Genomic DNA, 21,512 nt, shown 5'->3' on the forward strand with positions numbered 1-21,512 from the left:
TCTTTAGAGCCTAACTAATGAAGTTTCTTGGGTTAGTCATTTCTGAGAAAATAATGTTCCTAAACAATCTAATCCCATGTTATGCAGGTGATGGAGAAACTTGTTGATATTGTTCACCTCTTACATCTTGAGATTCATGAAGCCTTTGGTAGTGCGGGTCTGTATTTGGGACTAAACTAAGTTCCTGCTTGTATTCCTAAATGCATGCTAACTTTATACATTGTTTTTCTTATTGTAAATAAAAGCTTATTAAAAGAGAAATGGGAAAATGGATACAATCTAATAAGCAACCCAAAAGTCAAAAACACCTACTACTCACCCCCATCAGACATCATGATGTCACTATCAATTAAGTCGATAAAACAAAAAGTTGATCCTAATAAATACCCTATATATCCAAGCCCCTACCAAATTTCTCAGCCGATATACATCTGGGCAAAATAAGAAAAAAAGTTTCAAAAAACCCCTGACCACCCTGTAAATAGCTCCGGAAATATGCCCTAAACAATGGTCCGTTCTTTCATTTGACCATCAGCACCTCATCCTTGATCCTCCAGGACCTTCACAGCACCCCTTTCATTTCCATCTTCTGTTCCTTCACTTGCTTAAGATTTCCTTTATTGGCTCGCTTGATTAACTAGATGCTGGATTCTCTGCCAATATGAGCTAATATTTTGCTATCTCTCCTGTTCCAACTCCATAAACACTTTTCTTTCATTCTCCTCACTTTCTAGGAAGAACAACCCCATTCCCCTAGCAACCTCTATTTCTTTGTCCACATACCTCCCCCAATTCCAATGCTTTACCATCTTCATTTGTTTCGCAATCTCTAACTACATCTTCAACAGTCAACATCAGGACATGTACTATGGTTCCTAGATTACCAACCTCAAAGCTGAGCTCCTAGACTGTCAAAACATGCAAAAGATTTTTTGGTACTAAATTATACTCTTTACCGCCAACCCCAAACTCACGTTTTAACATGCTTTCTACTACCAAAGTTTCACCTCCAAGGCTCCAACACTATCATTCAAAGTGGAGACACTACAAGAGACATTTGATCCTCTGCAGCTATAGCACATATAGTATTACCCTTCAAAATCTTCCTCTTGTAGACTCTCTTTAATTTTTTACAAGTGCCAACCCCATAAAGTCCTCTTCAATGAGAAAAGATCTTAGTGATATGAACCAATCTTGGGTTCTACCCCTTCAAATGCTTTCCACATCTAAGATTCCTTTTCCAAACCAATTAAGCCTTTAGAATCAGAAACCTGTAGCATAGAATTATCACTCTCAGCAGCAGCCCCTTGAATGTTGGAATTGATAAGGCCCCATGATCTACATTCCTTCTACCACCCAACTCAACCCCTAGTCTACTGGCAGGAAGCTCATAGAAAGTCTCCAAGTTGGATTTTCCATCTCTGCCATGGGTCCAACATTGTCCTGACATGTGAACATTGGTATCATGAACACCTACTAAACCGTCATTTGAGGCAGCCTAATGCATTGAAAGACCCGATCTGCCACCACCCAAGCCACCATTTGAGCCAACCACCTTACTGTCTTTAGAGGGAATAACTCTTTCAATCTTTTTACTGTAACGTGAAACTCCACTGTATACTGTATACAACACCATCATTGGATGGGAACCCACCTCCACCGCCAGCAGCTTGATGATTCTTGCCTGATAAACTAGATTCACCCTGTTCAACAATCTTACCTCCCTCCAAAGGCTGAGAAACCATCTTGTTTTTCTCAGAGCTATCTTTGATCCTTGTCCCCCTAGTAGATCCCACCCAACTCCTGAGCACCACCATTCTCCTTCAATAATGGAACTGCCCGCTGCAATACACCCCTTGCCAAACTATTATCACAACGTTAACCTTGGAAAGCCCCTTGTCAACTTTGTTCATTGTTAGAACAACTGAAGTTTAAAATAAATTCTCAAGCAATACCATAATAACATTTATTTGATGCTAGCATAAGTATAAGGACTGTTACTAGCATCTGAAAGAAAAAAATAGCAAGAAAAGGTCTATGAGATGTTTTTAGTAGTTAAATGTATGCATGTTGCTATAGCTGTTAAGGGGAGTTTGAGCCTGATCCTAATGAGTTATGTGTGTTGATACATCTTTTCACGTACTTTATGTATTATTCATGTTTGAAGATGCCAACTAACTAGCTTGATTTATCAAGAAAAACAGATGCCAACTAGCTTGCTAGTAAAGCATCTTGCTGGTTGTAGCTGAGACTGGGAACAAATCCTGCCTTCACCATGGTTGGGGTGTTGTGGAGTTTGGATGATGCACTACATCCTGTTGTGTGGCCCGTTTTAAGGAAAAAAAAATCTATTGTCTATGTTTCATAATAGGGTTTTACTATTGAAAGACAAAGGACCCAGAGGTTTTGAGGAGAGAGAAAGAGGGCCCCACGCCTTTTTTTTTCTCTTTTTATTTTTTTATAATCACTCATTCTTTCTCCCTTGTTAAAAATAGCAAGGGTTCTGTTCCATAGATTTTTTGTTTTTTCTCTTTTTTTTATCATTCTGTTAACTATTTTGTTAGTAAAAATTATAGCAATTTTTAGTTTATAATTTTTGACTTGTAGACGTTTCATTAGGTGCTTAACTTTTGTGGTATTATGTTTGAAATGTTGAAATTAATAGACTTACAATATTATTATCCTTTTGGTGTGATGATTTACCGTGCTTTATTATAAAGTTCATTGTAATTTAGTAAAAAAAATTGCTATTTTTCAAATTTTGTGTTTTCTAGTTGCTAATTGCTATATAGAATTGGGAAACTAACATATAATTTAGGTTTTTTATTTGTCAAATTCTACAGCCTGTGTGAAACTTAGGTGTGTGCTAGGCTATTTGGCACTCCAGTAGCACCTAGAATTGCCTATATGTTGTGATAACTATGATTTGTGCATGTGCATATGTACATACATCTGATCATGTATGTATTTTTGTATGTCAAATTGTTCCCATATTGTTAGCTTTCCCATCCATTGCCATGGTTTAATGTTCATTTTCAGAGTTTTATATTTATAGCATTCACTTTGTGTATTACATTATCATCATCCATTTCCATGGTTGTCCCCACTGCATGGTTTATCATGAGTTTACTTTACTTGCTGATTTTAAGCTAATATTCTTGGTCTACTTGCAGATGGTGATAAACCAGTGAAGGGATCCAATAATAACCAGCGATTGGGGTCTGCTGGTCTTGCATTGCATTATGCAAACATTATAACTCAAATTGATACTCTTGTATGTTCATTATCCCTTTTCATGTCTGATGTTGCATTATGCATCTTGTTTTCATATTTCATATTGGTTCTGCTATCTTGGGTAATAATACAGTTGTAAATTTATATGGATAGAGTTCTTCAATAACAAGTGAGGCCAAGTTCCCTCCTTTTTCTTTATTTTCTCCCTTGAGAATACAATTATCTTCCAATCTCTCCAAATCTTGAAAGTGCTGCATGCCTTTACAGAATGAACCCATTTGGCATGATTGCTTGTTTAGGTCCTGCCCCTGCTTGTACATTCTTTTTATGTCTATATTTATGAGCTGATCAATTGATAAATTACATGTATGCCCTTGGGTTATATGAGTGAACAATATTTTCTTATGAACTGTCATTTTTCTGAAAAATGATGTGACTGATCAAATAGTGATGTGAATATAGTTCACTGGTTTTTATTTTATTGAAGAAGACAAATAATAATAATAATTAAATTTATTTAAATTAAAATAATTTTATTTATTATTTATTTAATAATAAATATTTAATAGTAATATTTATATATTATTATTAAACAATAAATATTATTATGACTATTATTATTAAATAATTATTATTATTTATTGAAACAAACCAATAATAATATTATTTATTATTAAATAGATGATGGCAATGAGGGCATTAATGTCACTTCATAACCTTTGAAATGTGTCTGATTATGGTAAGACACGAGACTAGGTCTTACCATTTCAGACATCTTTTCTCTTATTAGACAATAGAAGTAGACGGGAATGGCCCTTACCTCTGATAAGCAAGTTTTTTAGAGGTTAGACATCTGAAAAGTGTTATCAAATGCAACCTCACTTGGAATCTAGATTTTAAGAAGAGGTTTGAAGGATCTAAGCAAGTTGATTCTCTTCTGCGTCTTTTGGGTGGGGTCTTCTTCAATGCCTCCATGTTTCCATGTCTAATTCTAGAGTTTGTATGCTGACTCCTTCAGGTTTGTTTTCTTGTGCTTCTTTCTGGATTTTTTTGGCATCCCAAAATGCTCCCATTACCATTTTTCCCTATTAGATCTATCTGGTTTCACTAAAAATTAGGGCTTTTTGTTGGGAGATATTCTATTTGAAGATCAATACTTGTGAGTTACTACAAAGAAAAAATTCTAATTGGTCTCTCTCTAATTACATATGCTTTCAGTGTGATGCAAGTAAGGAAAATGCAATCTATTTGCTAATCTCCTGTCCAATTACTTGGCATTAGGACTGATTTCTAGCTCCTTTTGGTAGCAGGTAATCCCCACCTTGTGATGTGAGTACTGATTTTTCAACCCAACCAAGAAAAGGGGAATGATCATGTGGAGATATAGAAGAGCTTCTATTCTTTCGACTATCTAGGAAGAAAGAAATGCAAGGATATTTGAATAGAAGGAGCTATCTAAGGAAGCAATCATAGAAATGATCTCTGTAAGAGTGATCTACTGGATCAAAACTTTGGATATATTTGTGTCATTCTTGAAGGGTGACATTCTCCTAGGATGGAAGGTTGTGGCTCACTCCACTTGCACAAGGACTATCACATGAAGAGAGTGGATTCCACCATATTTGAATATGATTTGGCTAAACTTTAATGGATGTAGCATGAGGAACCCAGGTATCTCAGGTATTGATCGTGTCTGCAGAGATGGTTTTGGGCTGTACTAGCACTGTTTTCAGGACCTATTGCAATGGAGTACTCTACAACAGCTGAGTTGTAGGCTGTTTTATCTGAACTAAGGATGGGAAGAATGAATATAAAAATGATAGTTGTAGAAGGAGATTCAAAAGTAATAACTGGCTGGATACAAGACACAAGCATGGAACATTGCAGCTTAGACACATTTTGAGAGAAAACAAACAAATAATAGGGAAAGGGTTATTTCAAGCACGTGGCTTCATAGATCCGAAAATTGCATGGGTAACTCACTTGCCAAGCAAGGGCAAACAGAGTTCAAATGTATTGGGGGTAGAAAATGAAGGATATTTGGAAGAAGCAATGTAATGTAAGGAAATAACGGTTAGGTGGTGAAAGGCCAGCCTATTTCCTAATCAATAAAGACATTGTTAACACTTTAAAAGAATGTCACTTTATTTTAGGTCTGTATCAAGTCCACCCCTCCCAATACCCTTGGAGCATGAGTGTCTGACACAAAACAGCATTGCTGTTCTGAAAATTATTAAGTATTAACTCATATAGAAGGTTGAACAGAATCAAGTCATGGATTTGATAATAAATTGTAAGATTATTTTAGTTTTAAAGGAATCAGTCAAGTCTATATGTTTTTTTCTTTTGATAATTTCTGTCAAGTCTATATGTCTAAACATAAAAAATGATGTTTTACCAATTGCACAAAATATAATCAAGTTCAGCTTCAATATTGGTTAGCGAACACATAGTATTCTTTAACCCACACATTGATCAGTGATTTGAATGCAGTGAGGGAAACAATTAGTTGTTTTGCCTCAAAAGACAACTTGGGGTTGGGGACTAGTTGGTGCCTAGGTGCTCACTAGTTGTCCAGAAAATAATTTATCCTAAACTTAAGGAATTGATACACAATATTATATATGAATCAATGCAGAATGCAAAAATGCAATAAAAGAGTATAGAACATTTAATTTACAATTGCTTTTGAAGATATAACAAGGCTGGATGGGTTGAGAATTGAGATAGGGAGTGGTAATCTTTGTTTTTCAAAGGAGGACAGCAACTTTGACTGTTAGATATGGACCAACATATTTGTGAGAACCTTTGGGGGGGGGGGGTTGTCTATCCAGTGAACTCACCAATTGAACCACCATCAGTTGGTTGTTGTAACATTTGGAAGTGTCCATGCAACATAGCTTTGAAGTTTCTTGCTTGACATTGAGAAGCCTCTTTTGCTGGGAGAAGGTATTCTCTTTGACAGAAACATATTCATATGCTTCTAGGTAATTGGACTAGTTAAAATAAAATTATTAAATGGAGAAAAAAGAAGATACAAGAAAGATGACCAGAAGTCCCAGAAAGATGAAAAAGAAGCCCCCAACCCAAGAAACAACCCAACACCAATCCTCAACAACCATAATCCAAAAAACAAAAGGCAACAAACAGTCAAACATCAAACCCCAACAAACGGAACAAAACAAACAATGAAAAAAACAAAAAAAAAAAAATTCAACAGATCACCTCCCAAAGACGATCCTCCCTTAACTACTTTGCACCGTTGACAGGTTGAAGATGATCTACTTTGCTTTTCCTGTTAGTTTTCTTTACTTTCTTCACCTTCTTGACAGGACCAACCCCAAACACTTTTGAAACTTGAACATTTCTATATAATTTCCAATTTCTAAAATATCTTACTGCACTAGTAGTCTTCTCGAAATCCTTCTAAATATTGTAGCTAGTATTGATCCTCTCTAATTCTAACACTGCATTCTTAAAAGTCAGGATCTGCAACTTCCACTCCACCCTCTAAATCAACTTCCCTCAGAGTCAAATGGATTCAGTCTATCCATATCAACATCATTTGTTAATTTTGAATCAGCAGAATCCAAATTCAAAGTAACTTTCTCCCTAACCAATGGAGGTTTACCAAACTTTTTTTTTTCTACTAAAAAAAGTTTTGATTGCAAATTCCTTCCCTCCAAGGAAAAACAAACTAGAGATTTGCTCACCTACACTTCAGTCTTTACCTGTCTCCACAACACTTGACCTTCCATTTTCATGCATCTTGTCAATAGTAATCTCTTCCTCATCTGAATCATCACTCTCAACTAATTCATCTTCCATCTCAACAGCTTCTTGCAAAGACTCAGTTCTGTACTTCATCTTCTGTAGACTTTGGAGCACATACACTTGCTATCTTCTTCCTCTACTCAACCCTTCCCTATTTCATAACTAACAACTTACTCAGATAACCAACTCCCTTGTCTAAGTGAATTGTCACAAAGACTAACCCTTTCTTCTACCTCCATAAAATTATTAACAACTTCTTCATCCCCCTCCACCTTTTGATCCCCTTTACGGATTCCCTCCCTCTCTGATGCACTCCTCCCTTTTCACTTAAAACCTCCTCTGCTTTAGGACATCCCGATTTCAAACCCCCTCTTGTAACTCCCTTCCCTTCTGGTACTTCTTGAGATCCACCACTTAAACTAGCCCCCTTCATATATATCGCTTCCTTCTCTTCTCCCTCTAAATGGACCATCCACTTTGATTTTTTTTTTTCTTGGGTTCCACTACAATACCTCCTGCTTTTCCCCTCTTGAAAATTAATACAAACCTCCTGAATGTGGCAGCACCCATCTTTGTATTCCTTCTAGAGGTTTAAAAGTGAGCCAGTATCTACTTTTCTAACCCTTTCTAATTTTGCTTTTGGTTGGAACTTAGGTTTTAGAAGGGCTCTTAGAGATTCTGAGTTGAGCATTATTTCTGATTTGCTTAAAATCCTCAACGAGGTGGTAATTGATCCCTCTATGTGGGATAGCAGGTTTTGGGTCTCCCTTGGGTGTTTTCTCTTGCTCTTCCATTTTCAAAGAGTTAGCTCAATGCCCACCTGTTTTTGGACACCCCTTCTCAGTCTTGGAAGTTTGAGGTAGACCAATCTCTCCCAGAATAGATGATTTTTGTTGGGAAGCTTTCCTAGAAAAGTGTAACACGTGATTTACTTCAGAGGAAAAGGTGTTATTGGTGTTTATCCCCACACTGGTGCATCCTATGTAAGGACAATGATGAGAACTGCCATCACTTATTGATTTCCTCCCCTTTTGTTTCAGAGATCTGGTGTTGGTTTTTCTCTCTTTTTGGTTGCAGGTGGGACCTCCCCTCCAAATGTGCAGAGCTTGTTAACTCTACTTCAGTTAGGGGATTAAAGAGGAGAGGTAAAATCCTGTGGAAATGCGTAAGAGCAGCAATCTGTTGGACACAAGTTGGGAGGAAAGGAATCAAAGAACCTTCCACGAAAAAGAAAGAAATAAGGACGCCATCATTGAATCAATTTCTATTGGGGTGGCTCATTAGGTTAAGACTATGAAGCTATTTGAAAACTACTCAGCAGAAGATATTGTCAGGAATTGGAAAGAAGTGGCATGGTCAGATCCATTGATAACTGCCCCTAATCCAGTTTGGTCTCCTCCAGCTATGGGGTTCACTAAATTGAACTTTGATGGTAGCAGCGAAGGAAATCCAGGCCCTTCAAGTATAGGAGTGTTCAGGGATGAAGAAGGTTGAATTATTGCCATGTATTCTGGTCCTATTGAATGGGGGGATTCTCTAAGAGCTGAAATTTTGGCAGTCTTGAAAGGGGTAAAAAGAGTCCAGCAGCTGAATATCAGATAGCTGATGGTGGAAGGTGATTTTAGGCTGGCTATTAGTTGGCTGCAGGAGTAAGTGTTCAGTTTGTGGAAATACTTAAATGAGAAAAAGAAAGTTAAACAGTTATCTCAAAACATGGAAATCAAGTTTCAGTGGACTAAGGAGTGCCAATTCTTTGGCAGACTCACTGGCCAAACAAGGGGTGGGAAAAGTTTATCTTTTTTGGGCAATGTTGTAATTTGAAATTTACTCTTAGGGAGGGTTAAGAGATTTTACCCCTCCTTCCTCTTGTTTCTAATTCTCATACTCTTATTCTTAATAAAACTTTCTGTTAATTATCAAAAAGAAATATCTTTACCTCTTTTGCAAGCTGTACCTCTTCTGCATAGACAAATTCCTAAAGATCGATGGAGCAATAGACCTTCTTGCCCTTACTAGCTTGATCTGGAATCGATTCTAAACAATTATCCCTTGATACAACCCAGATCCAATCCTCCACTAGATTGTGCTTCAGCTGATAAACTTGATCAGTACAAAGTCTCCGGTTCACTCTCTTCCCTGATTCCAGATTTTCCAAAACCAAAACAGAACTCTCCTCGACAACCCCCTTGAATTTTGAAAATCATATTGACATACCTCTCCTAATGTTCTTTCAATAATCCCGTTTTCAAACCTTCAACTCCACCTTTCAGTTTTTTCCTTTAACGTCTCCTCTGTTAACCCCACTTTGATCTCTCTCCTGTTTCAAGTTTATTGTGATCTTTGTTTTCACTTGCTTTCGCCTGCTTATCTGCAACAAATTGGACTCCTAGGATTTCCTCATCCTCAGTCTCTAGTGTTATTTCATCTCTTCTCCAGTGTACAAACTTGTGTCAACTCTTACTCTAATTTCATCACCTCCTTAAGATGAGCTAGCAGGTTCTCTCCCTTCTCAGTTGCAGCCTCACTTACAGAAATCTCTACCATTTCAGATCTACCCTTTCTCTTAAGGTTATGTTTGGTTTGAAGGAAAAAGTAAGGAAAGGAAAGGAAAGGTGGGGAAATCTTTACAAACCCTGTATGGGTTTCCCTTCCTTCAAACCAAACATAGCCTAAAATCTCACCTCCAATGACTTTGAATGGGTCAAGTATTGGCTTAGAACAGATCAATTGACTTGACCCACTCACCCACTTGCAATTCCAACCTAAACCAGGTTGAACCCTCATTTTTATACTCTCTGGTTCATGACCCTTCAACTTACCTGACTTAAAATCACACCTTGTGTCTCTCAACTGAGGCTTCCCACCTGATTGCCCAAGTTATTTTTTCTTTCCAGAAATACCCTCTTCAACCTCTCATCTTTTTCCTTTTTGACTCACCATCAAGTGACTTTTCTCTATCCTTCAACCAACAACAATCATCAACAACTACTCATGAACCAGCCATTTTAGTGGAATGTTTCCTTCCACCACTTCTTAAATCAAGCCATTCTCCAGCAAAGTTCAATGCCAGAGACAATGGAATCATACTCACCTTCAACCAAGATTCTTGCTGCGACTTTTTTCAAGCTTGAGTACTAGAGTCTATTTTCCTGAATCTTCAATACACATCTCCTACAGTGTGGAACGATTGCATGCACCATGCATGGATAGGAATCTCAAACATATTTACCCAAACGAGACTTCCAACTATCACTCCAACATCTCTTATTGCTCCAACAAGAGGATTCCATCTGCCCAATTCATGATCTGGCTATCTTACTCTATTTGATTCCCTCCAAAGCCTCATCTGCCTCCTCTTTGCTACTTAGCAAGAAGGTAAAAAAAAACGAGCATTAAGTTTTTTTACCTGGACTTCTCCATTTCTTTGTCATTCGGAACAAACCCACTTTGCAACCTCATCCACATTAACAAAACGACCAATTAAGCAAGCCTCCAGTGATTTTAATTGATCCAAAAGTTTCCCCATTTACAAATACCTGCTTCATCGTTCATGATCATGCACCTTTAGGATCCAAAAGTTTCTCCACTTTGATAGTTGACCCGTTATTAGCTAATTGATATTACTTTGTTGATGGTAACCTTTGTAGTTGTATCGGTAATCTTTAGTTCTTGATTAAAAGTAAAAATACTCTTTTGATGTTATGATTTAGTATGATCCTAAGGTTTCTGTGGACTTTATGGAATGAAATATATGCTTTATGTGCTTTCTGTAAAATTAAGTGGTAGGTTCTTTCTGAGAAGAATTTCAATATGGTATTGTGATTAGGTATCCCGATCAAGTTCTGTGCCTCCAAATATGAGGGATTCATTATACCAGGGACTGCCACCTAGTATAAAGTCAGCTTTGAGATCCAAGTTATTGTCATTTCAGCTCAAAGAAGAGGTATTGGTTTGTTGGGGATTTGATCTACTATTGTGGCAACAAATAAGTTATTTGGGTTGTTAAATGACCTTCCATTTAGTATATCTGAGACCGTATTCATTACTTATCACTCTCTTTCTTACCCCATTTGCAGCTGACTGTTCCACTAATAAAAGCTGAGATGGAGAAAACTTTACAGTGGCTTGTTCCGATTGCTACTAACACAACCAAGTAAATTTCCAATTATTGGAAACAGCTCTCTTTTGTTAGCTTCTTTTATGTGATGTTCTCATTTAGTTACCATAATTTTATTTGATTTTAAATTTCTAATCATTCTACATTATTGTCGTTGCTGCAACAGAGCACATCATGGTTTTGGATGGGTTGGTGAATGGGCAAATACAGGGTGAGTCAAGTCTCTGTGTGTGTGTGTCTGCATTCGTTAATATTTCATTCTTCAGCTCTGAGATGAACCTCTGAGAACAGGATTCTGCAGATCAATCAAATATACCAATGCAAGGGGTTATTGCGTGCATGTTTTCAGGTCTGAGGTGAACAGGAAGCCTACTGGTCAGTCTGACTTGTTAAGGATAGAGACACTCCATCATGCAGATAAAGAGAAGACGGATGCCTACATACTTGAATTAGTAGTGTGGCTTAACCATCTCATCAGCCAATCAAGGTCTGGCATCAATGGTGGCCTTAGGTCTCCCATTAAATCCCCAATTCGTTCACCTACACAGAAGACAGTTCTATCCATGCACAAGCCCAGTTCCCCATCATCCATGCTAACTGTTGAAGATCAGGAGATGCTGCGGGATGTCAATAAAAGGAAACTGACCCCCGGGATAAGCAAAAGTCAGGAATTTGACAGGGTAAAAACCAGGCTGAGGCACAATAAGCTGACCAAGAGTAACAGCCACTCACCAACAAGTGGAAATAAAACGGAATTTGTCCCTGTCAGGAGGCCGTCTGTTGCTGTTCCTGTTATTGATTTCGACATAGACAGAATTAAAGCCTTGGATGTCATTGATAGAGTTGACACACTTAAAAGTTTATAATAGCCGCTGGTACACGTGGATCAGCAGGGTCTACCTGCTGAGTAATGTCTGAGTCCTTCAATGCCATAGGTATGGAGTGTAAGATAATTAGGAAATCATGGTTTATTAAAATGAATCACTTTGTATGTGATGATAAGAGTTGAATCATGGGTGAGTTGTGTTGTAGAAGGGGTGTTGATTGCTATTATCGTCCCAAAATGGAATGAGTTGCAAATGGTTAGCTCAATCATCAGAGACTTTATGTACAGAATATGTGATCTTCCTAATAATTCAAGTCCATTTTGTTTGTTCTTTATACTGTAAACCCATCTTCCTTTTTCCTATTTGTCACTGAATCACTTGTCTTGAGCATTAAAATGTACATCACGAAAGAAGCCCATATGACTTGCAGCAGAGAACAAGGATCAGCTTGTCTAATATTGACAATAATTATGTTGCACACTTACACAGTTCACAGTTTCCATTTTCGTTTCCAGCAAATGATATATTGATATGTGGTATAATATGATCAATCGCTGAAGTTAACCGTCTTATTCTTATATAAACTAGAATTGGGACTTCCCCTCAAAATAAATAAATAGTACTTAGCCCAAATAAATCATTGATCTAAGGCAATGTTTGACTAACAAGTGATTTAGCAAACAAGTACTATACTTATTTTAAGTATTTATTTGTGTTAGTATTTCGAGAGCTGCTATTAGACCTGTTAATGAGCCGGGCTTTGGGCTCAACTTTACATTCTTTAGGCTCGGGCTTCAAGCCAGACCCATTCAAATTTTGGTAAAAGCCAAGTTCGAGTGTACCCCATTAACAGGTCTAATAGCCATATTGGATAAATACGAAAATAAAAAATAAACAGATATTTTTCCCATAGTTGAACATATTTTCACATTCGCTATAGCAGAGGGGTGAGGAAGAGAGGAGGCAAGGAGGGAGGAAAGAAAGAAAAAATAAGAAAGAGGTGATGGTGATTAGGGAAAAACTCAATTATGATGGTGGAAGAAGAAGAAGAAGAAGAGAGAGAGAAAGAGAGAGAGGTTTTGTGGAAGGATGCTAGGGGTGCAAATGAATCTGGCCCAAAGTCCAATCCTATAATCTCAGATTCAGATAGTTCCATTTTGGATCTTCAGATCAGATAATAGGACCCGATCAGAAATTGGATCAAATTTGGATCACCCCCATATCTGGTCTGATATATATGTTATTTATTTGTTTATATAAATATATAACACATATACATGTTATTTATTTATTTATAAATATATTGTTTATATTGTATATTTTTAAAATTTGTTATATTATTTATTTTTTTATAAAAACATATATATGATGAAAATGGTTGAAAAGATACTTGTAGTTTTTGTTTTTCTTTATTTAAATTGCTATATTTTATTTTTCTTTTAATAATTTATTTATTTTTAAATAAAATTGGACCGGATCAGATCCAAAAATCCAACTTCCTCATTGGATTTGGATTTAGATCCATGTTTATCAGATCAAATTGGATCTTCCGATCTGCAATTAACAATGTTGGGTCAAATTCGGATATATCTTGATTCGAATCCGACCGAGTCCGTTTGCATCCCTAAAGGGTGCTTGACCATCGCCATTCCATTGGTTCGGGTCTTCCATTGGAGGAAAAGGAAATGAATAGTGATATTCCTTTGAAGATGGGGGAATTCCTTGGAAGATGAACAAAGCATTGAGGATAGTCTTGTCTCAAAAAAAGAAAAGAAATAAGTACTTATTGTTGAATAAGCACTTTAAAAAAAGACATCTAGTTTTGGCTTATTTTTAAAATAAACACTTGTTTTGGGCTTATTTTCTAAATACAAATAATTACTTATTCCTCATTTATTGTGTGCTCTCAGCACTTAAAAATACTTTTTCGAATAAAAACTTATTATAAGTGTTCCCGCATAAGGGCTAAGCAAGAGAACATGTATAAAACAAAATCAATGAAATCATGGGAACTGAATTCATAAGATTTCTAATTATTCATATTTTAAGCAGATAATAGCCAGGTACAAAAATGGCATGCACTAGGCAAGGCATAAGAAATTCACATCCTATGAACCGTTTTGTCCATCATTTACATGGACCCACCAATACAAATACACTACGTTATTGATGGTGTTGGGATTAATGGCCTTACTTAAGACGGGGGAGGGGGGTTGAATTGGGTATATTTCTAAGACTTATCACCTTTCCCCAATCTGAAGCTAAGCCTTTTTAAGGCAAGTTGCAACAGAGTAAAGGCTTATGCACACTAATAGCTCAAATTGTTTTCTTTCTATTTCTTGTTTGTGTCAAATTGGAGACTTTATTTATGGAGGTATGGAGAGAAATTGATTGTTTTCTAGTTGTTAAAGGTCTCTTATTAAACATATTAATGATTCAAAATATCTTGAACATAATCGAAGGCTTGGCAAAGATAGAAATAGTCGTTTAAGACTTTAAACGGTCAAATTTTTTCAAAGTAGTCAACTATTATGTTCTAGTAGTCGTCTACTAGACTAGGAATCCTTTTCTCCTTCAATCAATTGGCTCTTCCTATTCAGTCGGTTGATACTTGTTTTAACTCTATTTATCAGGGTTAGTAGACTAAGCAATTTGGATAGTCAACCACTATTCTCAAATAGGGCATTCCTATGCCTCGATTATCATAGTTAGACAATGATGCATTTTAAGTTAATTGACTATGTCTCTCAATTAGGCATTTCATGCCTCAGTTGTCACTGTTAGTCAGCTATGCATTTTAGGTTGGCCGACTATGTCTTACAGCCAAGCATATCATGGCTCATTGATAACCCAATACTTAGAAACCTTGCAAATATTTTTCAAAAGTTTGGGAACTCTTCATTTGACTTTCAATATTGATTTTCAAGATTTTAAAAGCTTGTTTAAATCCAAGAAAGCATAGGACCAAACCTGTTCTAACCGTTAATCTTTAAGGTTGATTGAACCGATTTAAGTTATGTTGAGCATCATAAATAGTGCATCTTAAGCAACTAATTACATGACAAACCTAAAGACATGACTCTTTTAAACATAGCTTGGCCTCATTGTTGAGTTTTTGTAGCAATGAACTTCTTGAACAATTCCAAAGCCTTTAATTTCTTTTTGTAGCTTATCAACACTTGAATTTTCAAGTAGCATCCTCATTGGAGAGATTGGAGGTGGTGTTGGAAATATATATGGAGCTCATGTAGTTGAATTAAGCAAGACTTACTTCATTAGCAATTTGCTTAAACACAATTATAGCTCAGAGAAACTTGCTTAATTTAGTTGCATACTTTAACACACCATTAATACTTTCAATGATTTTTTTTATCAAAATACATAGGATCGACAAATGACATTTAGTTACCTTTTTTTTTACTAATTTTACAAACCCTTCAACCAATCACCTCTTGTTCTACAAAATAAATAAAAACACTTACCAAAAAAATCAATCATTGATCGGGAGTATGAGCACATGTATAAGACATTGGTGAAAGAATAAGAACGAATTTGATAAGATTCCTGATTGTTCACATTTTAAGCAACCAATAGCCAAGTACGAAAAATGACATGGGCTAGGCAAGGCGTGGGAAACATTAACTCACATCATATGGACCCTTTGGTCCAACATATTTACATGGACCCTCTAATACAAACACACTACATCATGGACTTAATGGCAGCAACGGCAGTGTGTTTTCTCATTTCTTTTCTATACTCGTTGCCTTAGTTGATGGCACATAAAGACCAATATGAACCTCCCAATTTTGTTTTCACTCAAAATTGGACCCTCACTGATAAAATATGTTGCCATGCTCTATTGAATGCTATGACCTACCAACTGTTTGATGTTTACCGCTTATACCCCATTGTTGATGTCTAGAACAAAAAATATGTTATTAACAATTTTTTATCATTTTCCATGATTGAGGAGAAGTCTATCTCATTAGAAATTCATGACTACCATATGATTACCAATGATCTACAAAATGAAGGCATTACACTTTAGGAGCAATTTGTTACAGGGGCTCTCATTGAGAAGCTCCCTACATCTTGAAAGCATAACAAGAACAACATGAAGAAGTGGAAGAAAATGATGCTACAATAATTGGTGGTTCACATCATGATCAAATAAAATAATGGAGAAAAGGAATATGTTGATGGAATGAGTGAAATGGTCCTGAAGGCACATCTGATTGAAGACAAAACAATGGATGAGCATGAAAGAACTGAAGGAAAAATACATCACCACCAAAGTAAGAAATTCAAGAACTTCAATCCTAACATCAAGAAGAAAGATTCCTATTATAGATGCAGGAAGCAAGGATTCCCAATGTAAACTCACAATAGGAATTTATAAAATGGCAATAATAATAACAAAAATTCAATCAATTGAGAGAATCCAACAACTACTGCGGTGGTGGTTTCTAAAGTTAATATGGTAGCAAATTTGAAGGAATGGATATTGTAACAAAAGTTGTTTCCTATCATATATACCCATTGAGGTGGGTGAGAAAGTTTTCTTGGGTAACTCTAGGCTTACTCCCATCTTTAGCAAAGGAAATGTTCTCTTGAAATTGACCTCTAGGAAAGTCTTATCCCTTTCTAACGTGCTTCATGTCCCTAACATCTGTAGAAACTTAATCTCGAGCTTCTTGCTTAATAAAGTTGGAGCAAAACTCTCATTTGAATATGATAAACTTATACTCAATAGAAACAGGGTATTTGTCAAGGGGGGTTGTTGCACTAATGGTCTATTTGTGCTAAATGTACATGAAATCATGAATGAAAATGCTTCTACTTCTTCATCTTATATTGTTAATTCTATTGATATTTGGCATGATAGATTAAGGACACGTTAGCCCTCCATACTTAAAGAAAATGAAGAAATATGATTGATTTCTGATTTCTGAGAAAATAACTTTGGCAAATGTGAAATTTGTGTAGAACCAAATTTACTAAGAAAAGTTAATAAACCAGTAGAAAAGAGAATGGGCTATTTGGATTGATATATAGTGACTTAGGAGATATGAAAAGCACTATATCTAGATGAGGAAAATCTTAATATATAATCTTTGTTGATGAATTTTCTAGATTTAATAAAATATATCTTCTCAAAAGTAAAAGTGAAGTAGAAGAAATACTTTTTAAATACAAGAATGAAGTTGAATTCAAGTTAGGTAAGAAACTTAATGACTTGGAACTAATAGAGGAGAATATGATTATCTACCCCTCAAGAAATTTGGTGGAAATGCAAGAATAATACATGAAACAATAGCTCCTTACTATTTAGAATCAAATGGAATAGCATAAAGGAAAAATAAGACTTTAAAAGAAATGATCAATTGTCTATTAATAAGTTCTGATTTACCTCAAAATATGTGGGCGGAAGCCATAATAACTGCTTGCTTTCTGCAAAAGAAAAATTACTCAAGAAAACTAACATAACACCTTATGAACTTTGGAAGGGTTATAAGCCAAGAACTTTGACCAAGAACTATGGATTACACATTTATTGGTTATGCACAAAATAATACAAACTAGTATTAAAATTTGAAAACAATATTTTAGAGCTTAACAGTATCTTAGAGTTTTAATATGTAGGTTTTTTTTAAACCATTTTTCCTTATATGAGGGATAAAACAAACAAAAAATAAGGTTGACTAAGTAACTAAAACTTCAACCACCCAAGAATTAAACAATAATTCTAAAACAAATATTGAACTTGGAAGAAGTAAAAGAAAGCAAGAAAAGAAACTTACTTGGGTAATGGTATGTTCACATGCCTAGTTAATAAAGATTCTAAAACCTATAAAGAAGCCATAACATCATCTAATTTAACCTTTTGGAAAGAGGTAACCAATAGAGAACTAGAATATATTTTATCTTGTCATACTTGGGAATTAGTTGATTTACCTAAAGGGGTGAAAACAATTGATTGTAAATGGGTTTTTAGGAAAAAACTTAAAACTAATTGTACAATTGATAAATTTAAAACAATGTTGTTTGTTAAAAGGTACATACAAAGAAAAGGTGAAGATTATTTTGATACATTTTCTCTAGTAACAAGAATTACCATAATTAGAGCACTCTTAACCATCGCCTCAATACATAATTTGGTTATTCATTAAATGGACATAAAAACTACATTTTTTAAATAAATACCTTCAAGAAGAAATCTATATGAACCAACTTGAAGGATTAAGGCTCTAGGACAAGAACATAAAGTATTTACTAAATCTTTATATAGATTAAAACAAGCATCAAAACAATGGTATGAAAAATTTGACAATGTATTAACCTCTAATAGTTTTGTCAAAAATGACAATGAAACTTGTATCTATAACAAATTTAATGGTAATTCTAGAGTCATAATATGCATATATGTTGATGATATGTTAATCATGAGAATTGAATTGTCAATTGTGAACAATACTAAGAAATTTTTAATGTCTAAAATTGATATGAAATATTTGAGTGAAGTTGATATTCTTTTAGGAATGAAAATTTACAAAAAAATAAAGATATTTTATTATCTCAATCACACTATGTTGAGAAAATGCTTAAAAGATTTAGATAGTTTTACAATATTCTAGTTAAAACCATTTATGATCATACTATTCGTTTGGTTAAGAATAAAGGCATTATTGTATCTCAATTAAAATACTCCAAAATTATTGGAAGTTTGGTGTATTTAAAAAATTACATTCATCCTAAAATACTCCAAAATTATTTTATTATGGTTATTCTTCAATATTAGGATTCAATGATTTAAATTGGATTTTTTATTTAAACCCAATTCTACCAGTGATTATGTTTTCACACTGGGTAGGGGTGTTATGTCTTGGAATTCTTCTAAGCAATCTTGCATAGCCAAATCCAACATGGAAGCTAAATTTATTGCCTTAGAAAAGGCTGGTTCTAAAGTTAAATAACTAAGGAATCTCTTAGCTGATATACCTTTATGTGGAAATCTAGTTCCCTCAATTTCATTACATTGTGCTTACAAGGTTGTTATTGCTTGAGCAAAGAATAAGACTTAATGGTAAAAATAGACATATTAGGCCAAGACATAATGTAATGAAAATATTGGTTTTTGATGAGATTATATCCCTTGATTTTATAGGGTTAGAAAAGAACTTGGCAAATCCTTTAACCAAAGCTCTTCCTAGAAAGCTCAGTTTTGAATCTTCTAGAGGTATAGAACTTAGGCCTATTTCAGAGGTCGTTAGTAATGAAAACCTATGTGAGTGGAGATCCCATAAACTAGATTCATATAGGAAAAATGAAGTCATTGGATGAACAATTGAGCACTATAAATTTTACAATTCCATATCTCATGTTCTTTTCCTTTTAAGTGCTCCTTTGCTTTTAAGGTTGAGCTGTATACTGTTAATGAATCCTATTATAATTACAGTTTTTGTATGAAATGGCAATATACATGTATTGATTTTGGATTTACTTATGTGAGCTTGGGGATAAAGACACCCCCTATGAAAATTTAGGTCGGTTTTCTAGTAAGCTCATGAAACCAAGATGGCATAAGGCCAAAATAGTATTTCCTTGTTGAACATGTAACAATTATAAAATAATTGTATGGATAAAAAGTTAGCAGATCTACAATAAAGAAGACTAGTTTAGAGCATTAGTCCTAAGTGTAGGTTCAAAGTCCAAAAGACGTCTACATCATTGCATTTTTGTTTTAGAATTTCAATTTACTTTCCTTTTTTCATCAAATTTTTAAATCATGTAGGGGATTGTGGCAATTTTGTTAGCTAATATTAAGTGTAATTCAGAAGTTTAGTAAGAAATTTTTTGTTTATTTAATCCTTTTGTCTTTTACACTTAATTGCACATGCCCACACTTTAATATTTATACCCACACAAACTCTATTTTGAGTTTTACCTAAATTTCAAATTTCCCTCCACTTTTGAGGCAGTTTTCTCTCCTAGTGTTTTGTTTGAATCCCGCATAGGATAATTACAAGAAGTTTTTTGAACTTATTGTTATACAGTGTATGCCCTTGGCTCCAATCAGATTGATGTATAGATACATTTATTGTAAATGAATAAAAGTGTGTTATTGTTTCATGTTGATATTGGTATGTTTATGTGAAATTACCCCTTAAATTGGATACTTATGAGACTCATGTTAATTTAGAATGTTCTCAGTCATTGGATAGACTTAGAGAGTTTATCCTACCAAGGTTGACACTGATGTGCTATCAAAGAAGTTGGGGCATCTTGTCTCAGCTGCTAGGGTTAGATCCAAAGCACATATAGTGTGTGTTTAGTTGAAACACTGAACCCAAACCATTTTCAGTTTTGCCCTGGACCTTAGAGATTGATGGACAAAACTAAAAAGTTACACATAATCCTAGACTTGATTATGGTATTACACTAGGTGTTGGATTGTGTTGCCTTTTATATGCCAATCATTGAGATCCATTGAGGGTCAAAACCTAGGTATATTGGGGTAGTTTGAGAATTCACTTGAGTGGGTGATCATAATGATATGATCGGCCCCTTTATCAGACAAAGTGAATGATAATGCTTACACTATCTTTGATGGAAACTTAAATTATTGGCAATGGATTTCAATTGTGTTTGAGATTTGGTTTTGCAATATATATATATATATATATATATATATATATATATATATATATATATATATATAAAATGTTTTATGAAAAATGTTTGTAAAAAGGTTTTAATTCCTATGATCCATCCGAGCAGAGAGTGACACTATACCTTGCAGCCAGGGGAGAGGTCCTTCCCTGTCAAGCAGTGTTGTGATCATTATGGGCCAAGAGGTTAAGTGTAAGAGACCATTAAAGGTTAATTACCTGATGGGATTTGTCTTACTTAAATTCATTATTCTTGGGTTTTCATAGGATGGCTGAATTCAATGATCATTTAAGTGTAAATGTTGAGCCCATAGTGATGTGCTTAGGGGTTCACTGCATTTAGTAGTGAATTTGGCCAAGCCTCTTCATAGAGGTTGGGCTGAACCCATGTGGACTTATGTGAGGTCATTGTGGGGTCCCATGCCATACAAATTAGGCTTGAGTTGGCCTTACAACACCCTTGGATCATGAGCCTTATAGCTTATGGTCCTAAGGCCCATGACAACTTAAGTTGTCATGTGACATGAGGTGAATCTAGGTTTGGATCTAGGTATGGAGCACCTAATCTTATAAGAAGATAAGGTATATATCTAATTAGAGTTCAAATCTAATTTAGATCTGGATTGTCTCCTAATTAGATTAGGAGATAGCTCCATAAGAGATTATAAAAGAGGAGGAGGTGGACTAGTCCAAGAGAGCTTCATATTTTTGCAGTTTTTTTGTTCTCTCTGCACCATTTTTTCTCCCAGTTTTTCCCTAGCTCGACATCAGTTATCTAGGACTGATATAGATAAGTTTTTCCTCTGATTTTTGTAAGAAAAATTCAAGGGATATTAGACTCAACTACCCTAGTTCGATCCAAGCAGTTGGGTTGTAGTTTTGTTGAAA

At 35.1% G+C, this 21,512-nt stretch overlaps 1 protein-coding gene across 8 annotated transcripts in view; it reads left to right on the forward strand.

The window, feature by feature from the left end:
• The window catches only part of LOC148874240 (protein PSK SIMULATOR 1-like), a 29,079-nt gene extending 16,789 nt beyond the window's left edge, over positions 1–12,290 (forward strand). For all 8 annotated transcript variants that reach the window (XM_088963149.1, XM_088963147.1, XM_088963146.1 and 5 more), the window contains exons 9-14: positions 88–157; positions 3,174–3,274; positions 10,835–10,951; positions 11,085–11,161; positions 11,292–11,336; positions 11,475–12,290. In XM_088963149.1, the coding sequence (XP_088819275.1) occupies positions 88–157; positions 3,174–3,274; positions 10,835–10,951; positions 11,085–11,161; positions 11,292–11,336; positions 11,475–11,991 (927 nt within the window). In that variant the 3' untranslated portion in view covers positions 11,992–12,290. The remainder of the gene's footprint in view (positions 1–87; positions 158–3,173; positions 3,275–10,834; positions 10,952–11,084; positions 11,162–11,291; positions 11,337–11,474) is intronic.
• Positions 12,291–21,512: the final 9,222 nt, after the last annotated feature.

This window comes from Nelumbo lutea, chromosome 1 (genome assembly GCF_056320005.1).
Source record: "Nelumbo lutea isolate HS-2025 chromosome 1, American lotus-T2T, whole genome shotgun sequence".
NCBI classification, from domain to species: Eukaryota; Viridiplantae; Streptophyta; class Magnoliopsida; order Proteales; family Nelumbonaceae; genus Nelumbo; species Nelumbo lutea.